The sequence below is a fragment of the Portunus trituberculatus genome, chromosome 50 (genome assembly GCF_017591435.1).
Source record: "Portunus trituberculatus isolate SZX2019 chromosome 50, ASM1759143v1, whole genome shotgun sequence".
NCBI classification, from domain to species: Eukaryota; Metazoa; Arthropoda; class Malacostraca; order Decapoda; family Portunidae; genus Portunus; species Portunus trituberculatus.
The window spans coordinates 9,215,844-9,238,892 of NC_059304.1; the positions used below are offsets into that span (position 1 = coordinate 9,215,844).

The window sequence follows — 23,049 nt, forward strand, 5'->3', positions numbered from 1 at the left end:
GAGGTTCTCAGAGAGAGAGAGAGAGAGAGAGAGAGAGAGAGAGAGAGAGAGAGAGAGAGAGAGAGAGAGAGAGAGAGAGAGAGAGAGAGAGAGAGAGAGAGAGAGAGAGAGAGAGAGAGAGAGAGAATGAAAACCAGAAGTTTTGCTTTCAGCACGACGAAAAATATTACGAGGTTCTCATTAAGAGAGAGAGAGAGAGAGAGAGAGAGAGAGAGAGAGAGAGAGAGAGAGAGAGAGAGAGAGAGAGAGAGAGAGAGAGAGAGAGAGAGAGAGAGAGAGAGAGAGAGAGAGAGAGAGAGAGAGAATATTGCCTGGCAGACCAGGCTCTGGAGCTCCAGTCGGGTTCTTCTCTTCGACCTGGTGACAGGCCCTCCTCATCGCTCTCCCCAGCCACCTCACTCACTCACTCACTAACTCACACACGGATTATTACTACAGCTAGTCACTCTCATCGCGCTTCACTCCCTCTGCCTTCCATCCTCACACACACTCTTGACCCAATCTCGCCTCCATCTCACCTAACTTGTTTACCGAAGCATTACAGAGCCCTCAGGTAAACTTTATTACCGCGCCTCACCTGGACTGGGTTTCCTATAAGAGCTACCAGCTGCTGGCCCGAGAGAAGCACACGTCAGAGGTAAAATCAGGTAAGCCGAGCCTTGCATACACAACTCCATATGCTGAAGTGCATGGAAAGTCTGTTTTTATTTATCTTACTTTTTATTTATCCAATGAACATGAATTCTGGTGATGTTCGCATGCTGATGAGTGTATGATGAGATTCACCAGGAGGTTAATCAAGTCATTTCCATGGAGCGAACACACGATCTCAATAGGAAGTTGAAGGATGCTGTCTAATTACTCGTATGTTTGTCATTCTTGTCAGCTCAAAATAATATATGGATGAAGTAAGTTGTGATGTAATTCATTTGCGCATCATTCACTCCTTGGTCTTTGTGACATAACACGAATATACTTTGAATTACAACTCTCTCTCTCTCTCTCTCTCTCTCTCTCTCTCTCTCTCTCTCTCTCTCTCTCATTTCCTTCCTAGATTCCTTTACACGTTCTAGTTAAGCTAATCAACTAGTTCATTAGGTCTAAATCACTTCACATGTTGATCGAACCCAGGCTTAGGACAAACCATTTCCTTTCACGGCAGCGCGGTGTGCATTACGCAAGTCACGAGCCAAAAGTGATTCTTTTCCTTCGCGCCCAGAGACACAACGATAAAAAATGAGACCCATCCAATTAGCAACAGAATATTGACTTAGTTAAAGAAGACACATTCTCTCTCTCTCTCTCTCTCTCTCTCTCTCTCTCTCTCTCTCTCTCTCTCTCTCTCTCTCTCTCTCTCTCTCTATCTATCTATCTATTTATCTATCTATTTCTAATAATTTTGCCCCACACCTTTATTATGTTCAAAAGGGTCTTGTCCAAGCTACAAGGGTCTTTTTACGGTTTTTACGGTTCTAGTGACAGATGAAAGAAGTTTTTACTTTACTAACATTCATGGGAAACCGGCTAATCATTTCTGTGGCCTTTGAAAACAGCCGAGGTGAGAGGACAGAGCATTTCTGAATCGCAGCACTGTCTCGTATCTTCCTCCTCCTCCAGTAGAGCAGCTCAATCTCACGTCCAATCCCCCAACACCAACCGCTCATCTCCACAACCCCACAGCTCTAAAACCCCTTCGCCTCGTGCGATAAGTTGGCGTGTCCGGCAGGCACAGACATACGGAAAGGATAAAAACGGACTATCTGACCTCTCTCTCTCTCTCTCTCTCTCTCTCTCTCTCTCTCTCTCTCTCTCTCTCTCTGCCCTTCCCATTCTTTCTTTCGTCACTCCCCTCAATTCTTCCAGACCTTCCGGCCACATAAGGTTTCTGAAGTTCTCATCTCCTCAGCTTCTTCACTCCCTTCCTATACCTTCACGTGCAGAAGCAATCGAAGCAACAAGTCTCTCTCTCTCTCTCTCTCTCTCTCTCTCTCTCTCTCTCTCTCTCTCTCTCTCTCTCTCTCTCTCTCTCTCTCTCTCTCACACACACACACACACACACACACACACACACACACACACACACACACACACACACACATATATACGAGCGCGTTATAATTCACATCGTGTGAGTTTAAACTGTCTATTATTTCATGGCAATCTAATGTTTAAACTTCACCGTACATACACACAATGCACACGATCGTCACATTGTAGACTAATATGTCAATAGGAAACTTTCGTCCTGATATTTGTACCTTTAACGATAATAATAATAATAATAATAATAATAATAATAATAATAATAATAATAATAATAATAATAATAATAATAATAATAATCTCTTGGATGAACAAACTGACATGCATCTTCGTGACACATAGTATGAAGGCGTGAGGGTTTCGCTACAATAGGAAAATATCAGCATGCCGGTATATTCACCTCAAGATATTAATTAAGAAAAGAAAAATAAATCACTTCACATAATACTTCAGTGAGGGCTTGCATGACATATAGCGGAGTTTACGTGACAACTTCTCACTTTGCCAACAAATTTAGATAAAGTCATTCGGGGTTAATATAGTTTCTTTTTCGCTATTATTCAAGAGCTAGTTCAACAGGAGAGAGAGAGAGAGAGAGAGAGAGAGAGAGAGAGAGAGAGAGAGAGAGAGAGAGAGAGAGAGAGAGAGAGAGAAAGGGGTGGATGGTAGGGGACGTGGTAAGAAGGTGAGATGACGACTCGTGCAGGGGGAGGCAGGGTGAGTGAGGCAGACAGGCGGGAGCATCAATTGCGAAAAAAGGCGGAAAAAGAGATTAAAGGATGGCGCAGCTTCCTTTCTCTCTCTCTCTCTCTCTCTCTCTCTCTCTCTCTCTCTCTCTCTCTCTCTCTCTCTCTCTCTCTCTCTCTCTCTCGCTGAATTAGGAATCTTAGTAGGTAAAATATCATTGGCCAGAAATCGTGACGTGTAAATGAAGCCACATCACTTTCCTCATCCCCACTCCGGCACCCTCCTCACCTTGCTGCCTGCCTCACCTGTCCTAACCTCCCCTGCTGCGTCGCCGCCAGGCGCTATGCCTGCCACAAACCTACCTTTTCCCTGTGTTTGGTTGCCTGTTTGTAAGTGGGGATATGTATTGATTTTCCTCTTCCTCTCCCTCCCCCTTCCTCTCTCTCTCTCTCTCTCTCTCTCTCTCTCTCTCTCTCTCTCTCTCTCTCTCTCTCTTTCTTTCTTTCTCTGTGTGTGTGTGTGTGTGTGTGTGTGTGTGTGTGTGTGTGTGTGTGTGTGTGTGTGTGTGTGTGTGTGTGTGTGTGTGTGTGTGTGTGTGTGTGTGTGTGTGTGTGTGTGTGTGTGTGTGTCAACAGTGCAGACGGCATTCAAATATTAATTCACTCAAAATCTCATATAGAGAGAGAGAGAGAGAGAGAGAGAGAGAGAGAGAGAGAGAGAGAGAGAGAGAGAGAGAGAGAGAGAGAGAGAGAGAGAGAGAGAGAGAGAGAGAGAGAGAGAGAGATTGATGGCGGTCGTCTCGTCTGGTGCGAGAAGTTATCATGAGGAATAAAGGTGGAGAAGAATGGCGGAAAGAAGAGGAGGAGGAGGAGGAGGAGGAGGAGGAGGAGGAGGAGGAGGAGGAGGAGGAGGAGGAGGAGGAGGAGGAGGAGGAGGACCAAGAGGAGGAGGAGGACCAAGAGGAGGAGGAGGAGCAGGAGATTAAAATAAAAAAAAAGGACAAACAGAACAAAAACGACAAAGACGAAGACAAAGAGAAGGAGGAAGAAGAAGAAGAACACAGAAAAAAGAAAAAGAAAAGAAAGGTCAAGATTCTCACTAATTACACAAAAGGAGAAACACAAAAAATAATAAATATAAATAAAAGCAAAAGGTTTATATCAAGGGAAAGAAATCGTATAAAGGCGGAAACTCATGACACAGGAAGGAGGAAAGATGAAGAAAGATATGAGGAAGGAAAGAAGAAAGGAAGGGAAAAAACATGAAGGAAGCAAATAAAGAAGGAAAAAAAGGAAGGAAGAGAGGAAAAACAGGAAGAAATAGGAGGAAGCAAGAAATAAAAAAACAGGAAGCAAGGAATGATAAAACAGGAAGGAAGGAAGGAAGGAAGGAAGGAAGGAAGGAAGGAAGGAAGGAAGGATATAGACTGCAGGATATCACAAGGGAAGGAGAGAGAGGCTAGGAAAGAAGAGCGGGCCAAAGGAAGCAGCGTAAGATCACAAGGAAAGTGTGTTGAAGGAGGGAGAGCAGAGAGGGAGGATATGAAGAGGATTGAGAGAGAGAGAGAGAGAGAGAGAGAGAGAGAGAGAGAGAGAGAGAGAGAGAGAGAGAGAGAGAGAGAGAGAGAGAGAGAGAGAGAGAGAGAGAGAGAGAGAGAGAATAAAAAAATTTAACAACACAAAATTAATAAACAATAGCCTTAAAACTATCAAGCGTAAATACACGAAGAAAACAAAAGAAAGTAGTAGTAGTAGTAGTAGTAGTAGTAGTAGTAGTAGTAGTAGTAGTAGTAGTAGTAGTAGTAGTAGTAGTAGTAGTAGTAGTAGTAGTAGTAGTAGTAGTAGCAGTAGTAGCAGCAGTAGCAGTAATAAACAAAGACTATGAACAAAAAACAATCTTAAATAAGAAAAAACAACAAACAAACAACAACTTCACACACTTAAAACTTGTTCCACACACTTTTCCTTCCGCCCAGCTCGAGTGAACGCAGCTTGCCTAAGAGAAATAATGATGATAATTCCTTGACCCCTCCTATGCTACATCCCATCCACCTCTCTTCAGTTCCCTCCACCTCATTAACCCAGAGAACGCACGCAAACTTAGCCTCATTCAACAAGGGGAGAAGAAAAGGGGAAAATAAGGGAAGGGGGAAGGAAAAGAAGGGGAAGGGAAAAGGGGAAAGAGAAAAGAGGGGAAGGGGAAAGAAGCGGAGAGGGATAAAGAAAGGAAAGGAAAGAGGAAAGAAGGGGGAGGGGGAAGGAGAATGTGGAAAGAAAGAAGGGGGTAAGTTCGAAGGTGGGGAAAGGGGGAAGGCGCAAGAGGGAAGCGAGGGAGGGAAGAAGGGAAGGAGGAACGGGGAAGAAGAGTGGAAAGGGGGAGGGATGGGTACGGAGGCTTTCATCTAATTACTCAACAGGAAACCTCCAAAATGGTTCCGTGTGTGTGTGTGTGTGTGTGTGTGTGTGTGTGTGTGTGTGTGTGTGTGTGTGTGTGTGTGTGTGTGTGTGTGTGTGTGTGTGTGTGTGTCTTGCTCCGGGCCTTTCGCCAAATAACAGAAATCCGTAATAAAGAAACGGATTTGTTGCACTAAATAAGAAAATAAAAGTAATAGAAAAAAAAGAGGAAATCAATCAGTAAGACAAATATCAAATCAATAAAACTAAAAAAAAAAAAAAAAAAAAAATACAACAAATAATAAAGAATGAATAAATGGATCTACTGAGAGAGAGAGAGAGAGAGAGAGAGAGAGAGAGAGAGAGAGAGAGAGAGAGAGAGAGAGAGAGAGAGAGAGAGAGAGAGAGAGAGAGAGAGAGAGAGAGAGAGAGAGAGAGAGAGAGAGAGAGAGAGATTGACTTTCCCCTCCCTTCCCCACAAAAGAAAAAAAAAATCTACTATTATGAAAAGTTAAAGCTGACAATCCTAATATGAAACAAAATATTAACAAAAAGAAACAAAACAGAAAGATTCACACGTTCCTTATATTAATTAATTTACTGACATACATTTGAATTACTTAGAATATATAATGATGCGCAGTACAGTTGGTGAGGTGGTGGTGGCAGGTGTGTTCAGGAGGCAATTAAAGCACCTGCCACCTGTCACCACTGCGATGCCATAATGAGGATGAGCGGCAAGGTAGTTTTCTGCCCACCACTCTCTCATCACCCACGAGTCTCATTAGGCATTCCCAGTCGACCCGCTCAGTGCAAGTGGAGTCAAGCCATTGTATCTCGCCACGTCATACTTATATTCCATACCAAGGCTAAACAATGCCTAGAAATATATGCTGTATATCCATAGAACATTTTCGACTTTGATTAACCAGTATTTTTACTTGTAGCAATCCGCAGACTCGTGTTACACTGTGTAATATAGCTGCTAAATATCAGCATTTAAAAAGAAACGACTAAAACGTATTGACTTTATACGACAGCAGGAAAGGCAGATATACTATAAAGATATCATACTCGTACAAATGGCAGACGACAGACTTTGTTCAGGAATGTCAGTTTTAATGAGGAAAAAGAGAAGAAAACAAAAAGTGGTTCTTCGCGGGATGGAGAGGACATGTAACGCCTTTAAATGAGCAAAATAAAAGTGACACTATTCTTCTATGTAAATGAAAAAAATAATTAAGTAAAATCTTTCTCTTCACCTTCACCGTCCCTTAACTATTTTTCCCCTACCAGGTGTGATTTTTCTTCCTGACCCTTATTTTTCCTAAGGTGCGTCCCAATCCCTTCCCTGAACACCTTTCCTTCCTTAGCCAGTCCCAATCCCTCTATCCCAAGGAGCTCTTTACTAAGCCCCCATGCTCTCCCCTCCCTCTGCCTCCTCTCCCTCCATGACCACCGGAAAATAACCTTCACCTTTTCCTTCCTCCTTACCACGCCCATCTTTTCAATCATTACTCAGTCCCCTCCTCCCCGCTCCTCTTCCTCCTACCTGTATCGTGTCCTTTCTGTTCCTTAAATCTTTCCCGCCTACCATTGCTCCCAATCATCACTTGCACCTCGTCTTTCAACCCCAAAGCCTCTCCAATCTCACACCTGACGCCCCACCGCCCTTTCTGCTCCCTGCAATATTCCACATCTCTTTGCTAAGACTGCAATACTCCCTCTCAGATCAGATGGGCCGTGTTTCAATGGACAGTGCTCTCAAAAGCTTCTTATCTCGACTAGGTTTTTTTCTTTTTTTTCTTATCAGTAAGCCCATAGAGATTAGCTGGATCTTCTTGGATATATTTTTCTAACTGGTTAAGCATAAATCCTGATAAACTATCACTAGAATATCGAAAACACTCTTGAGAACTCTTACAACTGAAAGGGTAGAGGTTTGCGAACAAGGGAAAGGTACGAAACTAGGTAAAGTGAAAAAATGGATGAACGATTCTCAAGGTATTCCATTTAAGACACGGAAACATTTGAGAGAGCGGTCCTGTCTCATAGAAAAAAAAAAATTCTGTGAGTTTAGTTAAAAAGACATTTTCCACACTATAAGATTCTTGACACGTCCCTCCCTCATGATCTTAAGTGGAAAGCTCTCTACCTAGACTTTGCTACCTATACTGTCTATCCACTAGCTTACCTTCCTCCATGTCACCCTCTGTTACGGCATCTACCCTCTCCACACTGCCAGCTTGCCATCTACCTCTTCTCTTCGCCTTTCTTGCCTATTCACATTTACAATCCATTTCCATTTTTTTTTCAACTTTCTAATTCCTCTCCTCCTTTTTTCTTCTCTGTACTATTGTTAATCTGCCTCTTCGAAGCTTCTGTTTCCTTTTCCAATCTTCCTTATCTTTTTCTATCTCATTTTCTTTCTATTTTCATCTTTCCTGCCTGATCTCCTCTCCAATTTTTTTCCCTGTATTTGTGGAATCCATCTCCTCGTCTCTCTTTTTAAATCCCCCCGAAAACTTTCCAATTAATTTCCTCTCTAACTTGTACTTGACTCCTCTCCACTCATCTCTCTCCTCTCCTCTCCTCTTCAACCCTTCCCTGTACAAGTCCTTCTATTACAACTCCCTCTAAAACCTTATCTAACTACACTCCCTTATAATTAATTCCACTCCACTCCTCCCACTAGTCCCTTCCTACACTAATCGCCATTCCATCTTCTCTTAACTCCTTTTTTGACACTTCCCAACTCCTCTCCTCTCCAACCTGTCCCCCTTGTGCCTGTGGTTTTAACTCCATCCCCCCCACCAGACTCCTCTACTGAATGCTAACCCCTTCCTTCCTTCCCTCCTTCCTCCCTTCCTCCGCCGCCACCTCCCGCCATAAAAGTTCCCATCCAGTCTGTTTGGACACCTGTTTGAGGCTGAGGATACGTATTGATCTCTCTCTCTCTCTCTCTCTCTCTCTCTCTCTCTCTCTCTCTCTCTCTCTTTATCAGAGGTCTTGAGGATTTATAAAAAAAAATAGTATTCAGGCTATATCTTCAGAGAGAGAGAGAGAGAGAGAGAGAGAGAGAGAGAGAGAGAGAGAGAGAGAGAGAGAGAGAGAGAGAGAGAGAGAGAGAGAGAGAGAGAGAGAGAGAGAGAGAGAGAGAGAGAGAGAGAGAGAGAGAGAGAGAGAGAGAGAGAGAGAGAGAGAGAGAGAGAGAGAGAGAGACAAGAGACAAGGAAGAGGAAGACAAGACAAAGAGAAGAGAAGAGAGAAGAAGGAAGAGAAGAGAAGACAGAAAGAGATGGATGAATGGAGAGAGGAGAGGAGAGGAGGAGAGGAGAGGAGACAAGACAAGACAAGACAAGACAAGACAAGACAAGACAAGACAAGACAAGACAAGAGAAGAGAAGAGAAGAAGGAAGAGGAGAGGAGAGGAGAGGAGAGGAGAGGAGAGGAGAGGAGAGAGAGGAGAGGAGAGAGAGGAGAGGAGAGGAGAGGAGAGAGAGAGAGGAGAGGAGAGGAGAGGAGAGGAGAGGAGGAGGAGAGAGAGATGAGATGAGATGAGATGAGATGAGATGAGATGAGATGAGATGAGATGAGATGAGATGAGATGAGATGAGATGAGATGAGAGGAGAGAAAGGAGAAAGGAGAAAGGAGAAAGGAGAAAGGAGAGAAGAGGAGAGGAGAAAACGACCTTGTCATAGTGACGTCTTAATCTGTGAGACCTTAACACAATATCACTTTGCTACAACGATAAGTGAGGGGCTGTTACGTGGCCTAAGTGAGGGGCTGTTACGTGGCCTCCCTTACTACAGTGAGTGGAGTGGTGTGGAGAGTTACCGGGGGATGCTTGACATGTTTCTTTTTCCCTCCGTTTATACCTGGATTTTTTACGTAATGATTGATTATTTCTTACAATCATATACAAATGTTGTTTTTTCCGTGATGACTTTTTTTCTATTCATTTATTTATTTATAAATTTATTTTATTTATCTATTATTCATTTTATTTTATTTTTATTTTCTTTTTTTTTTTTTTTGGGGGGGGTGAAGAAGTAAGGAGTCAATGTCCTATGAGTTAGAGGAAAAAGGAGCTTAGAGTTAGGGGAAAAAAAAAAAAAACTTATGGAAATGGAGTAAGGACGTGGAAAGAAAAGATTGTGGTAAGGAAAGAAAGGACTTCAAATTTGGAAAAGAACAAGCTTGAGGTAAAAAAAAATGAGCTTTGAGATGCGAAAAAAATGAGCGTAGGCATAACCCCTTCAGTACCACGACATCTTTTTATATTTATTCTGGCTACTATTTTTGGCGTTTTTATACAGCTTCAGAAACTTATGTGGGGATTAAAATAGTGAAGACTCTGGCCATTATTCTTTTGATCTCCATTGACCGTTTCTAATAAAAATAAAATCGTTTAATCATATACAAAATTCATGGTAAAAATGGGTTCCTCTACTGGTGGTTAAAAAAACGATTTGTGATTAGGAAAGAAATTCCTTCAAGACACTGTAAGGTTTATTTTTACTTCCATCAGTGTGCAAAGAGGTGTAATGTAGTAAGGGTGAGCTTACATAACCGGGCATGGCAGCCAAGACAAGTCGATGCACACGCCAAAACGCAGAATATTTGGGTGCAACATAATGTCGGCATAACATTGAGTGTTGACCAGACATTCAGGTATGCAGTTCCTTTACGTCACAACACCACGAGCTCGGTTAAAGGTCAATAAGTTGAGATTCACTATAGAACCAACATGCAAGTTTCTTTATACACTCTACACTGCGTCTATACTGTTAAACCCCACCCCTTTCCCTCATCCTTCCCCATCATTACCACGAATACAAACTATCATCTTACGGAAAAGGAAGGAGCTTGGGGTTAGAAAGGAGAAAGGCTTGTAGTTACGAAAGGAGATAATGACCTTAGAATTAAGAAGAAAAATTATACGAATTCTAGTACAGAGAGTTGAAGTTGTAAAAGGAGATTGGAATTAAGGAAGGAGCTTTGGGGGGTTAGGAAGGAACTTGAAATTAAGGTGGCGGCGTGAAGTTAGGCGGGAAAACAGCTTGGCATAAAGTTAGGAAGGAAAGAGCTTGGAATTTGGAAGAAAGGAGAACTAGACGATTTAAAATGGACCGAATAGCAGTAGAACATAAACAAATAAATGAATAATAAAAATAATTATAAAAAGATGTGTAATTGTTAAAAAGCATGACATGACCATCCGTAAAATAAATTTCATATATATATATATATATATATATATATATATATATATATATATATATATATATATATATATATATATATATATATATATATATATATATATATATATATATATATATATATATATATATATATATATATATATATATATATATATATATATATATAAAACAAGAAAGAATAGAAACAACGAAACGAGACCAATAATCCCAGAGAGAGAGAGAGAGAGAGAGAGAGAGAGAGAGAGAGAGAGAGAGAGAGAGAGAGAGAGAGAGAGAGAGAGAGAGAGAGTTTCCTCGACTACCCTCGTCTCTGGTCTAAATAAATCCAATAGAGAGAGAGAGAGAGAGAGAGAGAGAGAGAGAGAGAGAGAGAGAGAGAGAGAGAGAGAGAGAGAGAGAGAGAGAGAGAGAGAGAGAGAGAGAGAGAGAGAGAGAGAGAGAGAGAGAGAGAGAGAGAGAGAGAGAGAGAGAGAGAGAGTTACATCGTGACTAAATCGTACTTTCCACGCAAAACAAAAGTTACCGTGTGTGTGTGTGTGTGTGTGTGTGTGTGTGTGTGTGTGTGTGTGTGTGTGTGTGTGTGTGTGTGTGTGTGTGTTGAGGAGAGAGAGAGAGAGAGAGAGAGAGAGAGAGAGAGAGAGAGAGAGAGAGAGAGAGAGAGAGAGAGAGAGAGAGAGAGAGAGAGAGAGAGAGAGAGAGAGAGAGAGAGAGAGAGAGAGAGAGAGAGAGAGAGAAATCAGTGGATATGTAATAGTAAATACACGTAGACAAATTAGGGAAAGATGGAGAAAGTGGATGTACTAAGTGGAAGCAAAGAGTCTCCTAAGAACAAACAAATCAGCAAGTCAACGATACTCTCACCCTCATAGGAGGAAGATTAAAACAGCAGAATGTCTCAGGAATGTTGGGTGATTCTCCTGTCAGTCTCTCCTCCCTTCACTTCCAACTCTTCACACACTCCGAGATCTCTCTCTCTCTCTCTCTCTCTCTCTCTCTCTCTCTCTCTCTCTCTCTCTCCTTTTTTTCACCAGGTTCTCATTACTCAAATCTGATTTTCTCTTTTCATTTTCTTCCTTTTGTTATTCCTTTTTACTCTCTCTCTCTCTCTCTCTCTCTCTCTCTCTCTCTCTCTCTTTTTCTCTCTCTCTCTCCGTACCATAGCACTCGTACCATCCTTTCACGTGTTTCTCCTCTCATTCACTACATTTCCCACCACCGCACCACCACGCACATTACAAGGAGAGCAGTCACTAATTACGAGCCAGAATATCAAGAGCCTACAGACCCACACCTTCACACTACACCTCCTTGTGCTCGGGTGGGCGCGGCATCCTAACACAAAACCATTACGGAGTTGATTTGGCTGGCATTCCCGAGGCGTCGAGGTGCCACGGCGCGCGGGGCCTCCCAACTATCCGGCAGGAATGGTGATTACTGGAAATTGACGCGTCTTTTCTCCACAAGCCCAGGAATTGCTGCTATTGAAGACGCCATCCCTCCCTTCCTCCTCCTCTCCTTCCCTTCCTTCCACCCTTCGGACTGCGGTCAACCATCCCGACCCTACCACTGCTGCTGCTGCTGCTGCCTGCCATCTGCCGCTGCTGCTCGTCGCCTAGCAACGTCGTTTCAATCACATACACACACACACACACACACAGACACACACACACACACACACACACACACACACACACACACACACACACACACACACAAATCTTATCATATTTTTCATAAGGCCTTTCTAAAGGACTTAATGGGAATTTGAAATGCGATCCTCAGTGGTCTCAGGAGGACGGTGTTTATAATGCGCCACCACCACTGAGAGGACACCGCTGCTTAAAATAAGGAAATCGTCACTTCAACGATTGCGTGTGTGTGTGTGTGTGTGTGTGTGTGTGTGTGTGTGTGTGTGTGTGTGTGTGTGTGTGTGTGTGTGTGTGTGTGTCGATATGGAGAGCCTCGAGTCTTACAGGAGCCCAGATGGAAAACTTCACTGCCCGGAGGAAGAATGGGAAGTTGGGGAATGATCATCAAGGAATGGGGGGAATGAAACAAAACAAAAATCAGTGGCGAAAAAAAAAAGTGCATCAAGACAGAAGATGGCAAACAACGAAGAGGCAATAACAAAGGAATCGTCAGAGTAGCAGACTGACATCCTAAAATACGAAAATGATGGAAGGCAGGGCAGACATAGAAATGGATCGACATGCGAGATGGAAAGGTAAAGCCGGGATGGTTACATGACTAAATGGATTGACGAGATAAGAAGGTAGAAAAAATAAATAAAGTAGTAGGGCAGCTATTGAACTACATAGACGGCAGAATGAGATGGATAGTTAAAAGAAGGCAAGACAGACGTACAATTTGACACAGGGATAAGATAGGAAGATAAAAGACAAAAGATAGGATGCAGAACTAGATAAAGCTATGATATAAGAAGGTAAAATGTAATCAAATAAATAAATAAAATAACGAAAAATCTGGAAAAATAAAATAAAGCCGAACATAATATCATTTTGAAACATTCGATGCGGCACAGACGACGAAGACTACCACTATACATTCAAAGGCTTAAGTTGAAATTATACGAGTTTTTCCAGAATTTTCTTGTGGTTCTAGTAACAAATTAACAAGATTTTTACATTATAAGACAGGGGAATCATCCTTGGCAACCTTTGAAAACAGTCATGGTGAGTGCAAAACGTTTCTGAATACGTACGTTTCCTACTCACACTGACTCCACTTCATCGCTGCTCTTGGCTGAAGCTCCCATTGGCCCCTTTCACTGCTACAACTCGTCACGTCTTTTCTAAACCATAAATTATGCGCGCCACCGCCCCACATCCCCACGAGACTTTCATTTAACCATAAATCACGCTGATCACCACCGCCCCACATTTCACGAAACATATATATATATATATATATATATATATATATATATATATATATATATATATATATATATATATATATATATATATATTTCTTTTTTTTTATGTAAGAGGGGAGGACTGGCCAAGGACAATAAAAATATGAAGAAAAAAGGCCCACTCAGTCGCCAGTCTCCTTATAGAGCCGAAAGAATTAGCCAAAGGACATAGATAAATGTCTTAAAACCTCCCTCTTGAATGAAACAGGCAGAGAATTCAACCATAAACCACGAGCCTCCCCACCGCCCCACATCCCCACGAGACACTCCTATTTAACCATAAACCACGAGCCTCCCCACCGCCCCATGAGACACTTCTATTTAACCATAAACCACGAGCCTCCCCACCGCCCCACATCCCCACGAGACACTCCTATTTAACCATAAACCACGAGCCTCCCCACATCCCCATGACACACTTCTATTTAACCATAAACCACGAGCCTCCCCACCGCCCCACATCCCCACGAGACACTTCTATTCATTCTCGAGTCCCATCTTCACACTGTACTGGCTAGAAACTCGGAAATACATTCTTTAAGCCTCTCGTTTCTTTCCCGCAGGTGGTTGTATCGAACTTTACACAATATTGTTTAGAGTTCTTACATGTTGCAGTGAATAATTAATAACCTTCCTGTGACATTGGTCCTACGTTTTCCACTACGCTTATAACTGGGAGGTTACTGAGGTTTCTGAAGGATGCGCCAATAGTTGATTTATTAAGGCAGAGGAAGATAAGGGAAACCGCAAGATTTTGGTATTTGGGAGCCGTTAATCACCGCCCTGCATGAGTGAAGGAGAGGAGTGATGAAGAGGAACTAAGGCTAAGAGGATGGTCAAGGCCGGTTAGAGGGAGGAAGTTAGGGCAAAAAAATCTAAAGAAGTTGGGGGAAGTGTGCGTGCGTGCGTGCGTGCGTGCGTGCGTGTGTGTGTGTGTGTGTGTGTAATTCACTGTTTGATCTGCTGCAGTCTCTGACCCTACGGAACGAGCTCAGAGCTCATTATTTCCGATCTTGGGATAGGTCTGAGACCAGGCACACACCACACACCGGGACAACAAGGTCACAACTCCTCGATTTACATCCCGTACCTACTCACTGCTAGGTGAACAGGGGCTACACGTGAAAGGACACACCCAAATATCTCCACCTGGCCGGGGAATCGAACCCCGGTCATCTGGCTTGTGAAGCCAGCGCTCTAACCACTGAGCTACCGGGCCGTGTGTGTGTGTGTGTGTGTGTGTGTGTGTGTGTGTGTGTGTGTGTGTGTGTGTGTGTGTGTGTGTGTGTGTGTGTGTGTGTGTGTGTGTGTGTGTGTGTGTGTGTGTGTGTGTGTGTGTGTGGTGAGGAGGGTAAAGCAGAACAGAGGGAGGTCTGCAGGGAGTGGAGGAATCAGATCCCTTCCTCTTTGCCTTATAAATGAGCTTAACTTTAGAGACAAAGGCAGGCTGGCTGGCTGATTCTCTCTCTCTCTCTCTCTCTCTCTCTCTCTCTCTCTCTCTCTCTCTCATTTACTGACAATGCTAATATAGGAAAATCCAATACTCGGAGCCAGGCACCAAGGACCTTCCCTGCAACCTTTGCCCACTAGACGTACACCAAGCGGACTCCACAAATAATGTAACATATAAAATAGTAATAATCAAGACCAAAATTAATAGAGAATGATGACACTGAAATGGTGGCTTGATAAATGTGCAGCATAAAGTACTTCATAAAGAAATTACATGCAGTATAAAGTACTCCATAAATAAATCTTAATCATCTTTATCACAATTTTATCAATTTTGTCAACAAAAAGTTCTAAATGGCAGCCAGTTGTCCTCCTATTCTCATTCTTAACTAGTGAGGATTGTATCTTCTATGATATTGATTAATTCAATCATTTATTTGCTTCAGCAAATACAATGCTGTGAGATAAAATATCATTACAATGCAATCTTTACATAATTTTTCCACTTCACTAAAAAGATAAATCATATATTATTATGGTGCCTTCATTATCTCCTTTACACACTACCCTCATCTCTCCCTAACCAGACAAATACTTCACATATACATCCTGCATAAACCTTACTGCTCTCCATAATTCTCTATTTCTCTCTCCAGAATACAATATGGTGGACTCAGATGCCCTGAAGTACTCCATCCTGAAGAAAGAAGAATCACAGGAAGTGGTGGACTTCCTGGCACAACATTTCTACCCAAGGGAACCTCTGGTAAGCATTTTTTTCTCTCCCTTTGGGGAGAAACAACTAAAAGAAAATGGTATCACCTGTAGTTTTCTTTTCATATGGTTTCACCTCATGTCACATCTTATGTAAGGGTACAGACACACTGCATCCTATTCACTGGGAGGGTAGAGGGTAGCGGGATACCTAGGAGGTCAGAGTGTGATGTACATAGTACAAAACCATGAATAACAGCACAAGTTATCAACTGTTAGAGGAGTTAATGACAGGACAGGGCTACATATGTGATGAGTGTTGACAGCCTTGAAAAGTCAACGAACACTACTTATGGTAGCAGAAGTATTACTCGACATGTTGTTAAACTGCTTCATCGCTTGTAGAGATTTGCTTCCTGTATGAGACAGGCAGAAGCAACCTGGGAGTGGACCTGGGAGGAAGTGTGGTAGCAGCAACTTGGAGGAGACTGACCTGGTAGATGAAGGATACCTCTTGTTGTGTAATAAAAATCAAGGGACCTGAATATGCATCATTTAAGCTTGAACTCTAGCTTTGCACCCTCAAGGTTTGGGATCATATTTGTTTAAGAAGGCTCACCATACCAAACTACATTTCCTTTCAATGACAGTACATACTAAGTCTTCCCTTGCACATAGGAGACCAAATCATGAGTAATGCTAATGAATCTTGCTTGCATTATTATCACTGCCTCTGCCTGCAGAGCACTGGCCTACATATGACTTATCAAGACAACAGGGAGTGGATACCAAATTCAGTATTGGAGTGGGCACAAAGTGGAGTGTCAGTGATAGCAAGGGAACCAGACACAGGCAAGATGGCTGGCATTCTACTAGGCACCATTCTGACTCGTGAACAGTCCAAAACCTATCAGCATGCCCTTAACAGCCCGAAGACCAAGGTATACAAGCTTATCAAAATATATTTGACATCACATTTCTCTTTGACACAAATTACTGAGAAATTACTAACCCAATCCATACCTTTTCTTCTCAGGTGAAGACTTTGCACACAGTCCTTTCAGTGCTGGAAACTGCTGTTGACTTTTTCAAATGCTATCAAAATGTAGACCGCATTTTAGAGCTCGCCATGATCACAGTGCCTGAGAAGATGTCAGGTCGTGGTGTAGGCAGACGCCTGGTTCAGGTAATGAGTACTAATGTAAGCTGATTGTAAGACACTGTTGTCCAGATTCAGGTATAATTAAACACTGATTTGGTAATTAATCACTACTATACTTCTTATTTTGTTGCTTTAAAATCTTTTGTCCATAACAACATAAAGTGTCAGATTTTATCTCCATTGATAACTAACGCACTATGCTGTATATATAAAGTTTTTTTTTTTTTTGTCTTGACCTTAACCATTCTGCACCTGCGATACTGCATAATCTTCTAAAAAATACCATACAAGTACTTTCCTATCTCTTAATCTAAAGGTATTTGAATTTCAGTTATTCCCTCATAATAGTAGTGGTCCTAAGAGGTGCAACTTTGCTCCTTCAGGAGAGTGAACATCTGGCCTGCCAACAGGGGTGTCAGCTAGCTACAAGCCAGGCCACAGCAGTGCCTTCACAAAAGCTCTTACAACGTCTGGGTTATGAGTCTCTCTATACTCTGGATTATACCACTTTTGAGATTGCTGGGGAACGTGTGTTTGATGTTGATAAGATGTTGGGCACAACCTCTGCCAAGGTGATGGTTCATGAGCTCAAGCCAGAGGATAAACAGCTCCACTCTAAGGAGTGATTCATTCAGCTGACTTTCCTTAACAAAAAATGGCCTCTGCCATCCCCATGCCCAGCAACATGCTTCAGCCCTACAATCATGGGATGAGATACTCAAGTAGTCCCTCCTTTGTCCCTTCCCTTTTCCTGTGAGCTAAAAGAATGCATTTTCGAGTACAGTACTAAGTGTGTGTGTGTGTGTGTGTGTGTGTGTGTGTGTGTGTGTGTGTGTGTGTGTGTGTGTGTGTGTGTGTGTGTGTGTGTGTGTGTGTGTGTGTGTGTGTGTGTGTGTGTGTGTGTGTGTGTGTGTGTGTGTGTGTGTGTGTGTGTGTGTGTGTGTGTGTACATGAGCAAGTATGCAAACACATGATCGGTGCTACATTAAGTGTAAAGGACAACGTAACCACTGGTCTTCCAGGACGTATGCTGTTGCTGTTCCTTATAACTGTGCTTCACTGCCATTCAAGAAAAGTCCAAACAGATTGTATCTTATCAATGTCTAAATATCTAATAAAATGAGAATCAAAATTCTATTATGCATGGCAAGCTGTTGGCCTAGTAAAATGTGACTAGAGTTGTTTATGTACTACGTCTAACAGAGACTCTGTCAGCATATGGTAAAATTTGATGTTGTAACTATGTAGGCAATGCTGCCCACTCATGTATTTAGATAAGCATACACACCAACCAGCTGGGTCTGAACTGTGAATTGGATATTTCTCCTGTCCCACTGGCAAGTGTTAATTACTGTCATGATTCCCAGACTCTATAGTCTTCTCAGTGGCATCTGCTAATTACACAAGCCATGTGCTGATGGTACTGGTGGTGTATCCACATAATGAGTGAACATGCCCTAAAAGATGTTATCAACTGCAGAATGGATATGTATATCTAACAAATCACATAAAATGCACTTGTCAAGACAGGCATAACAAAACCTCAGTTCCATTATTTAATTAAGCAAAGATTTTTAAGTCAATTGGGAGAAATTGTTAGATGTCACTTTGAGAACAACATCAAATAACAACACAGCCTTCTCTCTACCACTACTCTGAGAGATTTGTTGAACCAGGTAATTTATGTTGTACTCAGGCACACATTTACTGTTAGGTTACTTGGTAACCGTAAGTTTGCCAATCAAAGTAAATCTTTACAAACCAAAACTCAGATCAATAACCAAGAGTTTTCCAAAGAATACCATTATACACACTTCACTAAAATATAGAGCTTTAACAGATTAGAAAAATTTATGGAAGAGAATGAAATACAGAAATAGGTAGGTATGTTTCATACCTGAATTGCTACATGTAGGGCTTATGAATTTTTGTAACTTTCTTAATTTTTTATGTTCTTATTTTTTCTTAACCAGAAGAGAAATAATGATGCAACTTGAAATGTCATATTGTGTGGATGATTGTACGTATTTTGTGCAGGCTTCATCTACACAGGACCAAGGCTCAAGTACAGAATGTCCAAAGCATCACAGGTCTTTAAGATGATGATGCTACGGGGTAAAGGTGGAAGTAAGTATGAGTTACCCAAGTGTGTAGAAATGTAACCATAAATGAGTAAAGCCTAGAAATTCAAAATCGCCTTTCTTTCTCTATGATTTACTTCATGACTTGCGATGACGGTGCAAAATACTGACAAGTACTGCAGACAATTCAGAACCATAATAGCACTTTCAGTTCACAAATATTTTCCATATACTATATTAAGAAATATGTATCTCATCTCATTTACTAATATGAACTCTGATAATTTAACTATAAACAGACTTGTAAATACAGTCAAATACATATCTCTCTCTCCTCAAATAAAGAAAAAATACTAAGAAAATTATTTTGGAAGATCCGACTAAACCAAATGTGAGTTGTACATTACCATTAGCATTGAGAAGTGCTGTCTCTAGAGGCCCCATCCAAGCATAGCGGCAGCCCAGCCCATGCTTCATGATCACATCCACACCCTCGGCACTCACCACGCCACTATTCACAAGGTGAGCACACTCTTTCAGAATGGCATACCTGACCAGTAAAACATCAGAATAATTGTTCCTTCTTGTAATGAAATAGTTAACACACACAATTCTGATCCCTAGCCACATAGACTTATAGCACTGCAGCAGCAGCAGCATTATCCTTATTATCATATATATCATCAATCTGTATCATCATAAAATCAATCTAAACCAACTCCAGGATATGACATTTTTAGACATAAAATGTTGCTACTTTTCATTTGATGATGGTGGATAAAAAGTTCCTAATAATTCATCAGTTGGTTTGATAATATATAAAAGACAAAGATCTTTTCCAATTAACTTCCTTTTGTGTGTAAATTTCAGTCAGCTGGTGAATCTGGCAGCTTTTCTAGACCATGGTGAATGCCCCAATAGAAGAGATTCCTATAACTTCAAAACTGAGGCGTATGATGATAAGTATTTCTGAAGCATTATGCATTTAGTACACATTTCAACTATAATGTCACCTAATTCTGAAAATGTTTGGGAAAGATATGAAGATAGAATTTGACTCACTGTATTCTGTTGATCCCAAAGCCACTGATCTCTCTTGTGAAGACCACAGGAGATTGTCCAATCTCCACCATGAGTGCCTGTGTGCGTGCCATCACATCTTTGGAGGTCCATGGAGCTGGCACCAACTCCACAGCAGGTACATAGTATGGAGGATTGACCTAGAACAAACACACACACACACACACACACATTATTTTGATTTTTTTACATTTATACTTATCATGCAAGATCGGTACAGTCCAAAAAAAAAAAGGTCCACTGTTGTGCCAGTCTCAAAAGCAACTTGTACCCCTAGTAGTACTTGCAATGTTTTGTGATAAAAATAATATCTTGATTTTGAAGATGCAATTGAGATGAACAATAAAAAATAGAGGATGCCAAACTGTCCTAACAATAAGTTAAGAAAGATGTTAAAGAAGAGATGGCACTCACAGGATGGGAGACAATAAAGTTAGTTCTGTGGGTGAGGTCTGCTGAGATCTTGGAAGGAAGAATACATGAAGTGGAGGAAGACAACACAGTTTCAGGCTCTACCAACTGGTCCATTTCCTTGAAGACCTGCAGCAAAAAAAGAATATTAGAACTCATCAACTATGTGAAATCAAAACAAATACCAAATTAAATATATAGACATTTAGGGACAGCATAACAGATCAATCCATTACCTTTTTCTTAAGTTCCAAATCTTCAAAGACACATTCCTGTATATGTTTGGCTCCCTTGATACACTCCTTCAGGCTGCTAGCACCTACAGGAAAGAAATTTAGTACATTTCAATATGACTCAACATTTCCTTACATCAAAAAATAATGGAGAGAGAGAGAGAGAGAGAGAGAGAGAGAGAGAGAGAGAGAGAGAGAGAGAGAGAGAGAGAGAGAGAGAGAGAGAGAGAGAGAGAGAGAGAGAGAGTGTGTGTGTGTGTGTGTGTGTGTGTGTGTGTGTGTGTGTGTGTGTGTGTGTGTGTGTGTGTGTGTGTGTGTGTGTGTGTGTGTGTAATTCACTGTTTGATCTGCTGCCGTCTCTGACGAGACAGCCAGACGTTACCCTACGGAAGGAGCTCAGAGCTCATTATTTCCGATCTTGGGATAGGTCTGAGACCAGGCACACACCACACACCGGGACAACAAGGTCACAACTCCTCGATTTACATCCCATACCTACTCACTGCTAGGTGAACAGGGGCTACACGTGAAAGGAGACACACCCAAATATCTCCACCCGGCTGGGGAATCGAACCCCGGTCCTCTGGCTTGTGAAGCCAGCGCTCTAACCACTGAGCTACCGGGCCGTGTGTGTGTGTGTGTGTGTGTGTGTGTGTGTGTGTGTGTGTGTGTGTGTGTGTGTGTGTGTGTGTGTGTGTGTGTGTGTGTGTGTGTGTAAGAAATGCAGAAACAAGGAGGGAGTAGGGGTGGGAGGTGAACATAGAGTGGGGTTACAAAAATAAAAACATGGCTTAATTTACTTGTCACAATTTCTGGCCAATATTTACCAACTAATATCCCTTGAGTTGACATGTTGCTTTAGTTGAAAATAAGGATAGGAAGGCAGCTTCACAAAGTATGGAGCCAACTGTACTCACACCAATATGAACAAAAATGTATGAATAAGTAAACAACTAAATACATCTCATGCACTGACCTTTGATGCATTTGAACTGATCGCTGCGACTGAGCTTGCCGCGCAGAAGTCCAGATTTTTCCAGGTTCTTTAACTGGACGCCAATGTCACTAAGAGCTGCCGTTACCTGTCACAAGGGAGAACACATTGTCAAAAGTGAAGTTGAGAAACAAAATACAACATATGACTTGTTTAAGACTAATAAAGAAGAAGAAGAAGAAAAGAGAGAGAGAGAGAGAGAGAGAGAGAGAGAGAGAGAGAGAGAGAGAGAGAGAGAGAGAGAGAGAGAGAGAGAGAGAGAGAGAGAGAGAGGGAGAGAGGGTATCTGATACAAGTTTATAATTGATCAATGGAATGGATCAAGTGGATAATGAGAAACTGATCCTGAGAGAAGAATATGACACTTGAAGCACAAGATTGCAGAGTAAAAAAATGAGGAAAGGAAGATGTCTGAGAGATGTTAAAAAATATAGTTTCCCACAAAGATGTGTTGAGACTTGAAACAAATTGAGTGAAGAAGTGGTGTCAGCAACGAGTGTGCATAGTTTTAAAGAAAAATTGGATAAGTGTAGATACGGACACGGGGCCACACGAGTGTAAACTATAATTAAGTAAATACAACTAGGTAAACACACAAACACACACACACACACACACTGATGGTGCTATAGTTGTGTTGATGAAAGTAAACAGGTGAGTGAGTTATGTGAGCTCATCACTTGCAAGTGATGGTCTCCAGCCACTTACATTTACTTGCAAGGACATGTGAATGTCAAGGTCAAAGGATAAACATAGAAATGAAGAACATTAAAAGGGCATATGTAAATAGGTAAATGGAATAGAAATGGAAAACACAGACTGCCTACAAATGAATAAATATAAACAATAACGAAAAATAAATAAAATTAGATGATTATAACATGGTATGGCTTCCCACCCACATGACTCACCTGCTGTGGCTTGAGGTCAAACATGGACACTTCATACCCGACACTGGCAAACAGCATTGCCCAGCTGCGCCCCACAAAACCACTGTCAACACAGAGAGAAATCTTTGAAAATATATGGCTTCCCACCCACATGACTCACCTGCTGTGGCTTGAGGTCAAACATGGACACTTCATACCCGACACTGGCAAACAGCATTGCCCAGCTGCGCCCCACAAAACCACTGTCAACACAGAGAAAACTTTGAAAATATACCATAACAAAAAAGGAAAAACTTACAGACCATTCCAAAAACTATTGTGTATACCATTATTATCATAGTTAGACCTCCTGACTGCCATTATACAATTATTGAGGCTGTATTTACTTATATGTATATACAAAGCTATTCTGTATGACAATGTAAAGCTGTGTATACTGACAGGAGAGGAACAACACTCCTATTTCACCTTTGCAGCAGAAAAAAAACATCCTTTATTGGAGATGATGGCATAACCCAAGATGTGGCATATATGTGTTGGTAAAATTAGAAGTGCAATGTAAAATATTAGACTATGTCAAATGTGCAACAAGTAAGAGAAGTAAGAAACAAGATAGGCAAGAACAAATTGACCTAAATGGAGAGTCTTTTGAATGTATTGAGGGATTTCATTTGGAAGATGTGATATGTGAAAGAAATTACAAATTCAAAGGTGAGAAGTATAATTAGATGGAAGAAATTCAGGG

At 41.5% G+C, this 23,049-nt stretch overlaps 2 protein-coding genes and 1 long non-coding RNA gene across 7 annotated transcripts in view; 1 reads left to right on the plus strand and 2 right to left on the minus strand.

Annotated features, from left to right (window-relative positions):
• Window positions 1-23,049, minus strand: part of LOC123499754 (lambda-crystallin-like) — a 32,815-nt gene that overhangs the window by 6,896 nt on the left and 2,870 nt on the right. The window contains exons 1-7 of one of the 4 annotated variants that reach the window (XM_045248207.1): window positions 22,773-22,831; window positions 22,465-22,546; window positions 21,397-21,502; window positions 20,424-20,506; window positions 20,191-20,316; window positions 19,759-19,916; window positions 19,104-19,246 (exon numbers count right to left, since the gene is read on the minus strand). In XM_045248207.1, coding sequence (XP_045104142.1) covers window positions 19,104-19,246; window positions 19,759-19,916; window positions 20,191-20,316; window positions 20,424-20,506; window positions 21,397-21,502; window positions 22,465-22,546; window positions 22,773-22,816 — 742 coding nt within the window. In that variant the 5' untranslated portion in view covers window positions 22,817-22,831. Of the gene's footprint in view, window positions 1-19,103; window positions 19,247-19,758; window positions 19,917-20,190; window positions 20,317-20,423; window positions 20,507-21,396; window positions 21,503-22,325; window positions 22,547-22,772; window positions 22,832-23,049 lie in introns of those variants that run through there. The other 3 variants (XM_045248208.1, XM_045248209.1, XM_045248206.1) reach the window with 3 other exon arrangements.
• LOC123499756 lies at window positions 357-17,366 on the plus strand. Of its 2 annotated transcripts, XM_045248210.1 has the most exons (5): window positions 357-647; window positions 15,396-15,505; window positions 16,197-16,394; window positions 16,490-16,639; window positions 16,999-17,366. In XM_045248210.1, exons 2-5 carry the CDS (start codon window positions 15,404-15,406, stop codon window positions 17,239-17,241), a joined length of 693 nt encoding a protein of 230 aa, XP_045104145.1. In that variant the 5' UTR covers window positions 357-647; window positions 15,396-15,403; the 3' UTR covers window positions 17,242-17,366. The 2 variants fall into 2 exon arrangements, with proteins under 2 accessions (XP_045104145.1, XP_045104146.1); XM_045248211.1 differs by lacking the exon at window positions 16,197-16,394.
• On the minus strand, window positions 15,160-16,596 carry LOC123499757. The gene is made up of 2 exons (XR_006673093.1): window positions 16,477-16,596; window positions 15,160-15,946 (listed from the first exon to the last, which is right to left on the minus strand). It is a non-coding gene; the product is annotated as an uncharacterized LOC123499757 (long non-coding RNA).